Source organism: Polistes dominula, unplaced genomic scaffold, assembly GCF_049000335.1.
Source record: "Polistes dominula isolate Pdom_NZ unplaced genomic scaffold, Pdom_raw_medaka contig_84, whole genome shotgun sequence".
Lineage (NCBI taxonomy): Eukaryota > Metazoa > Arthropoda > Insecta > Hymenoptera > Vespidae > Polistes > Polistes dominula.
The window spans coordinates 2,455,611-2,468,187 of record NW_028300944.1 but is presented as its reverse complement, the minus strand read 5'-3'; the positions used below and the strand labels follow the sequence as shown (position 1 = coordinate 2,468,187).

General features: G+C 30.9%; 1 protein-coding gene and 1 non-coding gene across 3 annotated transcripts; one reads left to right on the top strand and one right to left on the bottom strand.

The window, feature by feature from the left end:
- Positions 1 to 4,941: 4,941 nt before the first annotated feature.
- On the top strand, positions 4,942 to 8,750 carry LOC107071827 (fatty acyl-CoA reductase wat-like). Of its 2 annotated transcripts, none has more exons than XM_089171697.1 (9): positions 4,942 to 5,069; positions 5,628 to 5,807; positions 6,311 to 6,404; positions 6,488 to 6,733; positions 7,265 to 7,410; positions 7,481 to 7,783; positions 7,885 to 8,178; positions 8,256 to 8,513; positions 8,603 to 8,750. In XM_089171697.1, exons 2-9 carry the CDS (start codon positions 5,638 to 5,640, stop codon positions 8,706 to 8,708), a joined length of 1,617 nt encoding a protein of 538 aa, XP_089027823.1. In that variant the 5' UTR covers positions 4,942 to 5,069; positions 5,628 to 5,637; the 3' UTR covers positions 8,709 to 8,750. The 2 variants fall into 2 exon arrangements, with proteins under 2 accessions (XP_089027823.1, XP_089027824.1); XM_089171698.1 differs by having other exon boundaries at positions 4,998 to 5,069; positions 5,547 to 5,807.
- A 3,693-nt stretch (positions 8,751 to 12,443) lies between these two features.
- Positions 12,444 to 12,577, bottom strand: LOC149032806 (U11 spliceosomal RNA). Its single transcript, XR_016176362.1, has one exon. It is a non-coding gene; the product is annotated as a U11 spliceosomal RNA (small nuclear RNA).

Sequence of the window (12,577 nt, the reverse complement as noted above, 5' to 3'; positions counted from 1 at the left end):
ATGCGGATATTACCTCGGTGACGGGATAGTTCTGTAACGATTGTGCAGCCCGTAAGCACGCTTTAATAAAAATATCAGTTCGTGAGTTGTTTCCGTCAAATCTCGGTACTTGTTGTATTATTTTTCTCGGTGAATATGCATGATTGAAGGTAGTGAATTGCGAGAGAGGGCGAGAAACAGGAGTGTGGGTGGGAGGAGAGTACGATGGTTCGGAGTTCGCGGGTTTTCCTAAAGCTTCTAATCGCGCCTTTAATTTTTCTAATTCTTCGTCCTTCTGTCTAAGTAATTCCGCGGCCCGTTCTTTTTCTAATTGCATTGCCTTTCTTTCTTCGTTAATCCGTTTCTCTTTCTTGTTCATCTCCTCCATCATTATCCCGACTTCTTCTCCGGACAAGTTAGCCTTACCGCGAGTGCTCATTGCCATTTTCTATCACTATTTCCAACGAAAGACGAACTCGAATCCCACTTCTGACACCAATTTTGTTACGTCCTAGTGGACGAATTTAGTTAAGTAGTATAAGTAATGCCTGTTTATGGTCACTCTGCTTTCACCGAGTTTAACCGGGACCAGGCTCGTTCGTTTCTCGTTTAAAACAGTGATATAGTCTGGCAAAAAGCGTACGATAAGAGGGTGGATTGAGGAAGGTTTTGAAGCAAGGGAGAAGATTAGTGGACCGCAGCTCTGATTTAACAACAATTTAATGATAAAAAAATGATTGGTGACTTACAATATTCGGTACAGTTGCTGGTTGCTTTCGAGATTGCACAGGAGGCTTGGGCTGGTTTCTTTCCAAAGGGGTCGAGACACTCAAAGACCCGAAAGTTAATTATTTATTATAACTGATCAGTCAAATAATATTTAAATATTGAATAGCTGGTAGCTAGTAGTAACGATCAAGATATAAATTGAAGTAAAACTATAAATTGAGGTCAAAATTGTAAGCAGAAGTAGAAAACTATAAGTCAAAAGTGAAAACTGAAAAATGCGAGGTGAAAACTGAAAGTGCGTGCGGGGGCGATGGACTCTGGCTTTTATAACCCCCGAAAATCCTTCGTGGGAGGGGTAGCTCTAGTACCCCCACTCTTAGTCTCTAGCTGGCCCAAGCGTCCTAGGCATCCTCGTTCGAGAAAATTCTTATGTCCTCATGGACTACTAATACATTTACATTTCTAATATATTTTTACATATTCGACATATATATAATCTCGTAGCTTAATATTCGTGCATTTATATCCTTTTTGTATTCATTATACGTCTTTTGGTTAATTATTCTTAATTACATCTTGTTAATCCTTAATCAATCATCAATTCGTTATTCTCGAACGATTACATTTGATTATCCTTTAATTAGCTACATACTTGGCACGATTCTAGCGATGAGGTTTATTTATTCTTTATTCTAGGACATCTTTTATTCTAGGATATCTTTAATTCCGCATATTTAGTCGTTCATTCAATCAGGCGCATAGTTTCGCAAGTTACAACGTCTCGGGGCGAAAATATCTATGAATTATCTTTGGTTCCAGAAAGTTCTAGAGAGTAACATTTCCGTTGGGCCTACGTGACCTTTACCAGCGTCTCTTAGCTTGGCGACACTCAGTCGCGGGAAAAGGTTTTATGGCTTGAGGGGATTAATATTCGGTTGCAAAGGGGGATGGTCATTCTCCAGGATTTAGGTAAGGGTTGCCTACCTGCGTCGTAGGTGGAATTTTTATGATAGGCTTCATATGTATATGACATTGTGAAGGTGGAGGGAATCTTTAGGGAGGTCTTTTTTTTATTAGTGGTGCTTTTATGACTATGCATCAGTAAAATTTATGAGTTAGCTAATGGGTCCATGTAAAGAAATTGGAGCATATTTGGTGGCTATTAAAAACCTTTTCGTCTGTTGCATTCCGAGTTTCGAATTTAACTCTTTTCCCTCGACATTTATTTTTTTTTTTTATTGTCCTTAAATGCTGGTTAAAAGGAAGGTCTCTGTTCAGCAATAAATATTACTGGCGTCACGGAAAGTCTTGGAGTAGTGTCGGATTTTAATGTATGAAAATGGTATTTATTATTCCAGGAAAAGGTTCTTCAAGGTATAATGTATGGTTCCTACTTGTGTCTTGCACGGGTCAGTCCTTCCAATAGTTTATTCCAATAAAAAGAATGAATATTCGAGAAATGCGAGTAATAGTTATTCTTTTATGTGTACTACTTATAATTGTTTCTATTGTTATTTGACGAACTACTGGAATAGTGTTTCGCGCAAGTGGATTTGAATTACTGCGAAAAATTTAGGTGACGAATTGTGGCGGAACGTCACAATATAAATAAATTGGTATAAGTAATAATAAATTAAATATTTTCCTCGTCGATTTAAAAAGATACCATATTTTTTGCATTGTCATTTACAAAATAATCTAATATTATATAGTTTACAACGATTACTTATACATATGTGTACGGGGCAGTATTTATTTGTTGTGAAAACGAATAAATGTTCGTGTTGTATTCATTCTAGAAGTCAAATATTAAATTATATCGAAACATTTTAGCAACATTTTATGAATACAGAATGCAAATGAGTTACAGATATAACACACAGACAGATACTGAAGACTGACTAACTAAGGACTGATACAGACGGACTAACTGAGGACTGAAGACTAAGGACTGACTAAGGACACTTTCTTACTTTTTTCCACATAATTATATCAAAAATGAGCAACACCCCTATGGAGAGGGAAGGAGATTATAAATCTTATTGACCAATAGCATAAGGATCCACCCCATAGTCCACCGATGGGTACAGCCTATAGTTTTTGGTAGTGGAAACTATGCATAAAGAAACTTGATCTGGAACATCGGAATGTTATCTCTTTTATGGTATCGCATATGTTTACATAGGAATCCGAAATTCTTCAAAGGGTTCCGACACTGCACAAAGGGTTTTTCTTGCACCAATATATCCCGATAATTCTAAAGTTTGTTTTATGGTTTTATGGCCCTCCTAAACTTTCCCTTTAGTTTCTGAATAGAGTTTTCCTATTCAGAAAATAAAATATAACGAAAAGAACTGAATACTAGTTTTTTTCCTGAAAATTATTGTGAAAATATTATTCGTCTTTTTGTTATTGCACTTGAAAAAGTACCTAAAACTCATGCCCTTAGACCAGAATACCCCCTTAAGCTTCATTATATTTAACAACATCATAATACGCAGTAGAACAATAGCATAATCTAAAAAGTAATAATTTATGAAATCCATAAAAATGATTTATTTTAATAAATACCTATATCTAAAAACAAATTTCATCTATTCCTACTGAACTACAAGACATCTTATATGATGTGAATAAAAACAATATTCTCAACTCTTATTAGATTTTCTATAAACTCGTCAATATTGTAATTTTTCAAAATTCTTTTATGTATTTTAAAAATGCTACATGATCGTCCAAACCTAATTTGATGATGCTCGAATATTCGTGCGCAACCAATGCTATCAACTGAAGGTTTATTAGCATATTGGAGATACCTATTGTATCTGCTTCTTATTAACCCTAAACGATAAGCTCAATAAGAATTAATATTTATGTGATTTACACTTGCAATTCAAATGATATTTCGTATGTCCTGTTATTATTAAATTTATATTTTAAAAATATGTTTTTGTAGCAAATAGCGTGATCTATGACGTTTTCCATAAAATCTTCAGCGTTACCGTTTCCGGAAACCATGTTGATGACGATTAACATTAATTAATATTTATTATATGTAAACGTTCCAAGCAATGAAATCTTTTTAAGATCTATTAAATATCAAAAACCGACGTGAAACCCTATACGTTTCAATATAAATTTATATTTCTATAAATAATTATCTACTATTTTAAATGTAATAATAAAATGTCTAAATTTTAATTTTAATCGACGTTACTTTAAAAATTAGATCAAGACTAGTTTCATGAAATACTTTTCTAAAATAAATGTAATTTTAGTCAGTAGTAATAATAGAGTAAGAACTTTAAACAAATATGAAATTAGAAGGTATGAACTATAATGTAGTAGTAGAAACTCGAACATTTGGAAGAATTTTAAAGATTGAAAATATCAATGTTCATTAAACATATTCCTGTGACCAGAATTCCCCCAAAATCTTGATTTAACCGCATTTTATGTATCTGGCTACTCTGTAGGACGTACATACTTTTCTACGTTCTTTTCTTTATTGTCCACTTCTATATATTGTTATTGAATAATTTTACACGCATTTGTGATCAATAAGCTATAAATAATAATATCGTTAGATAATCGATATAAACATTAAATGATATTATAAATTATAAATTAATTTAAATAAATTGATATAAATAATAATAAATTAAATATTTTCCTCGTCGATTTAAATAGATACAATATTTTTTCCATTGTCACTTATAAATTAATCAAATATTACATAGTTTACATGATTACTTATACAAATGTGTACGGTGGAGTATTTATTTGTTGTGAAAACGGTGAAATTTTCGTGTTGTGTTTATTCCAGAAGTGAAATATTAAATTATGGTGAAACATTTTAGCCGTATTTTATAAATTTGGTATTACTGTACGCTGTTTTTATTGATTGTTTCCTTGAAAAATGCGGAATTGATTATAAACATTAATAATAAATATTAATACGATACATAGTTGCTTTAAGCCTTGAAATCCAAATAAATTAAATAAACTGTCTTATTTTAAACGGACATTCTTACGCATGCAAAGTCGTTTCCTGTTCTACGTATGTATGCATGCGTACTATATATATGCAAACATTTACGTTGAGCAGTCAGTATAAAACCGTAGTAGGATTAGGTTACTTCGTTCAATAGATATTTTTATCAAAAGAACATTGTTGATTAAGTATGATAATCTTTAAATAATAAATTAAATGTTAGAATCTTTTTTAATAATTAACAAGCATACTTAGTTTTTCATAATATGAAAAGTTATTAAAAGTTTTTTTTTATTAACAGTGTAAAATCAAAAAACTTATCATATATTATTATATTCTTTGTGGAAATATTTTTTTGGATAAATAGGTAAGTTTTTTTATTTTTTAACATCTTATATCTTTTCAATATGTGAAGATCACATATGGCCAAATTATATAATTGAGTTTAATTATTGTACTTACTTATTTAAGATCAAGTGTCAGTCGAATTAAATTCATAAATTTAATTTATTTTGTGAATAAAATTATTATGGATAACTAATAAATTATTAGGAGTTTCCATGAATGAGATATTAGATAGGCCAAAGATTATTAGAGTAGCATCAGTTATTGTAAATATTATTTGCTATATTACGAATCATTTTTGAAAAATTTTTATATCTACATAATAAAAACTTTTTAAAAGTAAATATAATTACTCCATATATGTTTTTAATAATAATATATTATTTTTATATAAATTAGAATTGAATTTTTCTGTAATTCAAAAATAAATATCTTTTTACTGTAATTAGTATCAAAACCATATATTTCAATAACTTGTAAATATTTACTTATCTTTAAGATCTGTCAGGCATTGATAATTATTATAAAGTGAAATTTTTCGTACTTTATTTGTACGTGATATTTTTTTCTATTATAAAAGAATTCAAAAAATGGCATCATTAAGCGGCCAAACGTATCAAGAGGAATTGTTTTCGATGGTAGAAGAGCCGAATTATTATAATCAACAGGGTGAAATTTCTGCATTTTTTTCTGGAAAAAAAATTTTTATAACAGGAGGCTTAGGATTTATAGGAAGGCTTATAATGGAAAAACTTTTGAGGTAAAAATGTTTTATATACTTATATTTTTGTTATTGATCAGATTTGTACATTCGTTATAAGTTTTCAATCATAAATTTTAAATAAATTTGGATAGTATGTATAATTGAATAGTTCTTGATAGAAGTATTATTCTCCTAGAGATTAATATAATTTTAAATTAAGAAGAAAAATAATCCTGGAGTTTTGTCTATAAATTATTTTAACTTTTGTACCACAGGAATGTAATCTTCCTAGATAAGAAAGATAGCATAGAGTTTTTTTCATAAAAAAAAAGAGAGGAATTATTTTTTTAGAAAATGTAAGTTCTAAAAAGAAAAATAATATAGCAAACACTTTTTATCTAATAGTACCTGTTTTTAAAAATAAAGGTATCTATTTTTTTTCTCTTTTTCTACCTCTTTATTTACTTATATATGTAAACTTAGACAATATTGTTTTATTTTATAAGAATTAATTTTCCGATAAAACCTTTTACTATAAATGCCATTTCTGCCGTTTGCAGATGTTGTCCAGAAATAAAAACGATTTATTTGCTGATAAGGGCAAAGAAACAGAAAGATCCGCAAACTCGATTTAAAGAATATTTCAATGATGTTGTGAGTAAAGTTGCCTGCTTTGTATTAATTGTTATGCGAATAAAAGTTATAACCTATATTACAGTTTGTATTTAAATCTTTAGATTTTTGATAGATTGAAGAGAGAGCAAAAAGATGTCGAAAAGAAAATTATTCTGATTGAAGGAGACACGAGTCTATTGAATTTAGGATTGTCGGAGAAGGACCGCGATCGTATTAAAGATACCGACTTAATTTTTCACAGTGCAGCATCCGTCCGTTTTATGGAAAATCTTCGTATTATAGTTAATACAAATATTAGAGGAACAAGGGATCTCCTCTTGCTTGCACAGGAGATGACAAACTTAAAGGTACTTTTTTTCTACTTAAACCATCCGTATATTAATGCGTATATTTAAGCATTGTTCCCCACTAGATCGATTTATCTTATCTCTATAAAATTCCCCTGTCACAGCGTTTGTTATTCTTATTCTCCGAAACAACTTGACCGATTTATATGAAATTTTTTGTGTATTTTCGATAGGTATGAGAATAGTTTTTCGTATATTTCTTATACCCCTGAGTGATAAGGGTGACCCACCATAATTATTTTTCCTTTAAAAGGATATTAAGAAAAAAGACAAATGTTATGTGCCTATATTCAGACAATGTAAAATTATATGATGTGAAGTAAGTGGTGATCTTATGTTACCGCTCATGCGCAGTTGGTTCGATATTAAGAAAAAAGAGAAAAAGAAGACAAATGTTATGTGCATAGATTCAGATCTATCTATATATTTATTAGCCACAGCAACGCATGGCCGGAGCACCCCTAGCTTATATATAAAAATTAGTTTAATTTGAAAAAAATGTTCTAATTTTATAATAATTTTATTTTTTAGGCCTTTGTTTATGTTTCAACAGCTTATTCACACTGTGTATACAATAAAATCGAAGAAAAATTCTATAAGCCACCTATGAAGACAGAAGACATAATTAGATTGACAGAGATTTTAACCGAAGACCAATTAGATTTAATTACCCCGAAGTAATAAAACCTAAAAACATATTGACTTCTTTTAGATATAAGTCGATAAGCATATTCGTTTATTTTGCAGATTACTGGGTAAGTGGCCCAACACTTACGCATTTTCAAAAGCAATCTGTGAAGATACTGTACGGCAATATTCCAATGGAATTCCAACTTGCATCATCCGTCCATCCATTGTTGTCCCAACGGAAAAGGAACCAATCGCTGGTTGGATAAATAATATCTATGGACTAACAGGTGTAACTTATGGTAGCTCGTCCGGTATTTTACGAACGCTGCATTGTAATAGTAACTTAATTTGCGATATAATTCCTGCCGACTACGTTATCAATAACATTATTGCTGCAGCATGGGACGTTGCACAGAAACGGTAATTTTTTTCTTCTTTCTTTAATAATCTTTACTATCATCTTTTAGTTAATCTCTTAAAAAATCATTTACAATAAATAATATAGCACTCTTTTTTCGTAGGTCCATATCACAGAGTGTTAATCTTTGCAGCAAAGATAACAAGTATTTACCCGATTACGATGAGATTCCAGTTTATAATTCTGTTTCCTCCGTTCAAAGACCAATTACCTGGGGTATTGTAGAAAATTATTTAAGAAAAAGCGGATTAGATGTTCCATGGAAAAAAACATTATGGTACTACTCCTTATGGTTGAACAAGTATTATTATTTCCATATTTTTTTGGCATTTTTTTTGCACTGGATACCAGCAATTATAGTGGACACCTTATTATATCTCAGTGGAAGAAAGCCAATGTAATGCATAACAATATCTAGATTTATTATTAGCAGATAAATCGAAACGTTAATAAATTAATTGTATTTTTTTTCAGATTGCTTAACATCTATGGAAAAATAAATAAGTTTAAAAGTGTAATTTCCTCTTTTTCAACTAACGAATGGGAATTTACAAACGATAATGTCTTGAAGTTATGGGACAAATTATCTGTGGTCGATAAAAGTAATTTCTTCTTTAATGTTGCTGATATTGATTGGCAATGTTTTTCTATTACTTACATGAGGGGAGTTCGAGTATTTTTGGTTAAAGAGCCGATGGATACGGTTGAAGAATCAAGACCTTTTTATAGAAGGTAAATGTTTTATTATTTTGTTTATATAAAAAATATTATTTTTTTCCTATTTAAAATTAATTATTCTTTTTATTGTTTATTGTTTCCAGGTTGAAAATAGCTCATTATACGTTGAAGTGGTCTATTTATGTTCTTATTCTCTGGATTTTATATTCTTTATTATATTCTCTTTTTACTTATATATTTTATTTCTGACAATCTGTAAAAAACAACAATAAAATGATCTTTTTATAATTATTATTAGTTTTAATGAGTTTATTTTTTGTTTATAAAATATGTATTTTTCCTTCTAGCTTTAAAATATTTGTGCTATTTGAAGCATTGATTTCATTTGTAACGAAAAGATGTCTCCATGTTACAACTCTTATCAAGTATCTAGAAGTTAGAATTTTTTTTCTTAGCTCAAATGATATTTGGTGATTTTAAGGGAAATGAAATAACTTTTAATATGTTAACTTAACAAGATTTACAACCTAGAATATTTATAAGTAATAAAAGAAGAACTTACTAATCGGTCTGTTAAAAATAGACTCTTGTCATCGACTCTATCGGCGGTATAGCTATGGACGTTTTGTGCAATAAGTAGATGAAAAGGGACGCTAGTAGCTGGCTACATCAACCACCGATATGAATACTCAGGCACGCCAAGTGTGTTAGAAAAAACTGGCAGCTTAGCTTAAAGCAGTCGTAGTAGAGCAAAAGGTAATTGCAACGATAATCAAAGGTTAGGCATATGCTTCGCATAATCAGAGAGAGAAAGAGAGAGATTTAACAGAGACTATCAGATGTCTACAAACAAAAGTCTGAAATTCTTGAATACACTTACTGCAGCAAAAGTGGTATATTGCTACAAAAGAGGACACTGAAAGCATAGCAACGCTAGGGATCCTGTAGGAGGGATGTGCCATTCATATTCAGCTCATGTGCCATTGGCTGAAAATCTTGGGGGACCGCTTGAATTTATAATAATTTTTTCGTCTAACCTATTCTATTTTAATATAAATTTTTAATTATCATTAAATATAGTTCATTTTTTTCTGTATTTGATGCCATTCATTATTTCATAATTATTTCAATGTTTGAATCATTCGCGCGCAAAATCGAGTTCCGGTCCCCCAGCAATGTACATGGCGCATCCCTCCTATAGGATCCTTAAGCAACGCACATTGCCAAACTCGAGGAATTCGCACATCGTTGAAGATCAATAGAAGATTAATTACCAGACTCGATGATTGTCACAAAAATACTAATGATATTATCTACAGGCTATCGCTATTTCGTCAGTGCGTGGAAGTCAGCACCAGCAGCTGATCGAACCTTGGCGAACCTAACCTTGCAATTGTCGATAAAAGTGTCTAAGAATTTAGCTCATGAGAAGAGCGAGGCAAATGTCTAACGTCATAAGGCTCAACAGAGAGAGAGAGAAAAAAAATCATGTGTGTAGTTCACACGTGTTAGAAGTGAAACCATCAAAAAACTAAATTTTGAGAGAATGAGACGAATGCAGAATATCATGTGTAGAATAATTGTGTTTACGAGGCTAATTCACGAGGCTCTTTTACGAGGCTCTTTTACGAGGCTCTTTTACGAGGCTTGTTTACGAGGCTCGTTCACGATGATGATGAATGATGAATGATGAATGATGAATGATGAATATATATAATGATTATATAATAATATAATTAATAATATCTTAAAAAATTTAATTATATATTATTATAATATAATTAATACATATTACAATATATATATGCGGAATGCGGAATGCGGAATGCGGTGAGGTGCGGTTCGGTGCTGATCTCGACCCAAAGACCGAGAATAGGAAACACTGCATAACTATATTCTGTTACATTTTCTTGCAGGCTTAATCTTACATGTTTGTCTCTTTTTCTCTTCTTATTTAGTATCTTGGCCGTTTCATAGACGCCCGCTGCTCTGTTAAAGCGCCGCCTATCGCTCCGTTAAATCGTCGCCTACCGCTTCGTTACATTTTTTCAAATCGCACCCATTTTAAAGAAGTTTTCACTTCGAAAATGTATAGTTATAATTTATAACTATCAAATTAGGGCGTTTTAAAATCTTACCATTGGTGAATAAACAATTTTTGTTGAAAATACAAAATGATTGGATCCTTTTTGCAGTGGACAATGTAATAGTAATTGGATTACGAATTATATTACAATGTATTAATACGCCGCTCACAAGATCAATATTGCGCGAGAAAGTATTCGGTCCCCAGCGATCGCTACTGTTGGCCGCACACTGCTCACGGTAAGCGCTTTAACTTAGAGAAGTTAGCAGTCAAAGGGCTAGTATCCTTCTGTTCTTCTCTTTTTCTTTTTTTTAGGATGAAGCTACGACCATCCCAAGATCATACTGGGGCCCTTTGGTATACAGGGTGATCGGTAACTGGTGGTACAAACGAAAAGGGAGTGATTGATTCTACATGAAAACATCAATCGAAAATAGAGAATAAAAATTTTTCGCTTGAGGCTTTGTTCTCAAGAAAATCAACTTAGAATTGTCGCATAGTACGCGTGCACTGGATCATGTCTCGTTATAACGGATCTTACTGTAGAACATTGTCTATATGTGACACGTAAATTACGAAGTAATCACACAGTTTATTATTACGAAAATTGCTGAAAATGTTGCCCATTCTGCCGAACACATACTTCTGTTCTTCTAATTAAATTTCTATTAACACTTTCTAACGTATTCGATTGTTTGAAAATATGAAAGGCTACAATAATCTTTTCTGTTAATTGCTCGCAACTTGCGATTTTATCAGAATAGACAATTGATTGAATTTTCAATGATTTCTTTATTTATTAAATGCTTCTGCGCTTTTTTATTTTTTTCTCAGTCCAATAGAATAAAATTCATACCTCATCATTAATTGATTGTACAGAAAAATGTTCTAAACAAATTTTGTAGGAAATTTAATGCTCTACAAAAAAGGTATCTTATATTTTTTTCGTAAACCTCACCATTTGAATGATATTGAAGATTTAAGTTTGATTATTTTAAGACAAATTTCATCTTTGTTTATGAATTTTATAACTCGACAATAAATGACTATTATAAAATGCGCAATACAAATTTTTGTAGGAAATTAAGTGCTCTATAAAAATGGTGTCTTATGTTTTAGCGATTAAATTAAGCGTTCAAAAGATATTTATCATCAAACTTTCATGTGTACTGATTTCTGTCTCTGAATATCTTTACAAGAATTTTTACATCCATTTTTTAAGCTAAATTAAATGGAAACTCATTAAATTAACACATTAATTTATTTTTATTAATTTTAAATTATACATTAATTACAAGAAGAAATCTGTAAGATATACTCCTGGAACCACACGTTTTTGGGCAAACTTGTACATTCTAAAATTAAACTTTCAGAAATTGTATAAATAGGATGTATTTTAGATATTATTGAAAAAAATATATAGTTTTTTATAATTATAATAATTTTTTTACTTAAAAAATTAATTTTTTAAACATAAAGAAAAGAGGATAATAGGTGTTAAAGAAGTGATTATTGCAATTCTTGTTCAGGTTTCCGAAAGATGTCTAACACCATGAACAATTACAATAGATCATGTTTTAATTTACAAAATAAATAAATCAAAAAGAGACATATATACAAAGTACGAGCGGATTTTTCTATTTTAAATAAAAATTTTGTGTATCAGATGACACACTCTCTACCCGAAGCAAAAATTTGCCGAAATTACTTGGTAGAGAAACACGTGAGAGCGTCAGAGTTAAGAAGAATTATCTAATAGAATTAATAAATTATACTACTCTTGCGGGTTATAATTACACCATAATTAAATGTTGACATAATATGGGAGTTAGTTTGGATTTATTACACTTCCATAATATAAATTTATTCTTTAACCATTTGTATTTTTAATAATTGATGGAGGCGTCAGTGCTTTTATGGCAGCTAACAACCTCACAGGTTCAAAAATTATGTACTGGGTATGTCTTGATTTCCATACCCCGCCGTTCCGGAGACAGTCCGGCGCGCTATATAAGCAGCGAGCACCCTTTTA

What these genes read in the sequence shown, in the direction of transcription:
- LOC107071827 (XM_089171697.1), top strand. Translation starts at nt 5,638, where the DNA reads ATGGCATCATTAAGCGGCCAAACGTATCAAGAGGAATTGTTTTCGATG. An exon ending in TTAGATTTAATTACCCCGAA is followed by an intron (nt 7,411 to 7,480) that starts GTAATAAAACCT and finishes TTTATTTTGCAG; the next exon opens with ATTACTGGGTAAGTGGCCCA. An exon ending in CTCAGTGGAAGAAAGCCAAT is followed by an intron (nt 8,179 to 8,255) that starts GTAATGCATAAC and finishes ATTTTTTTTCAG; the next exon opens with ATTGCTTAACATCTATGGAA.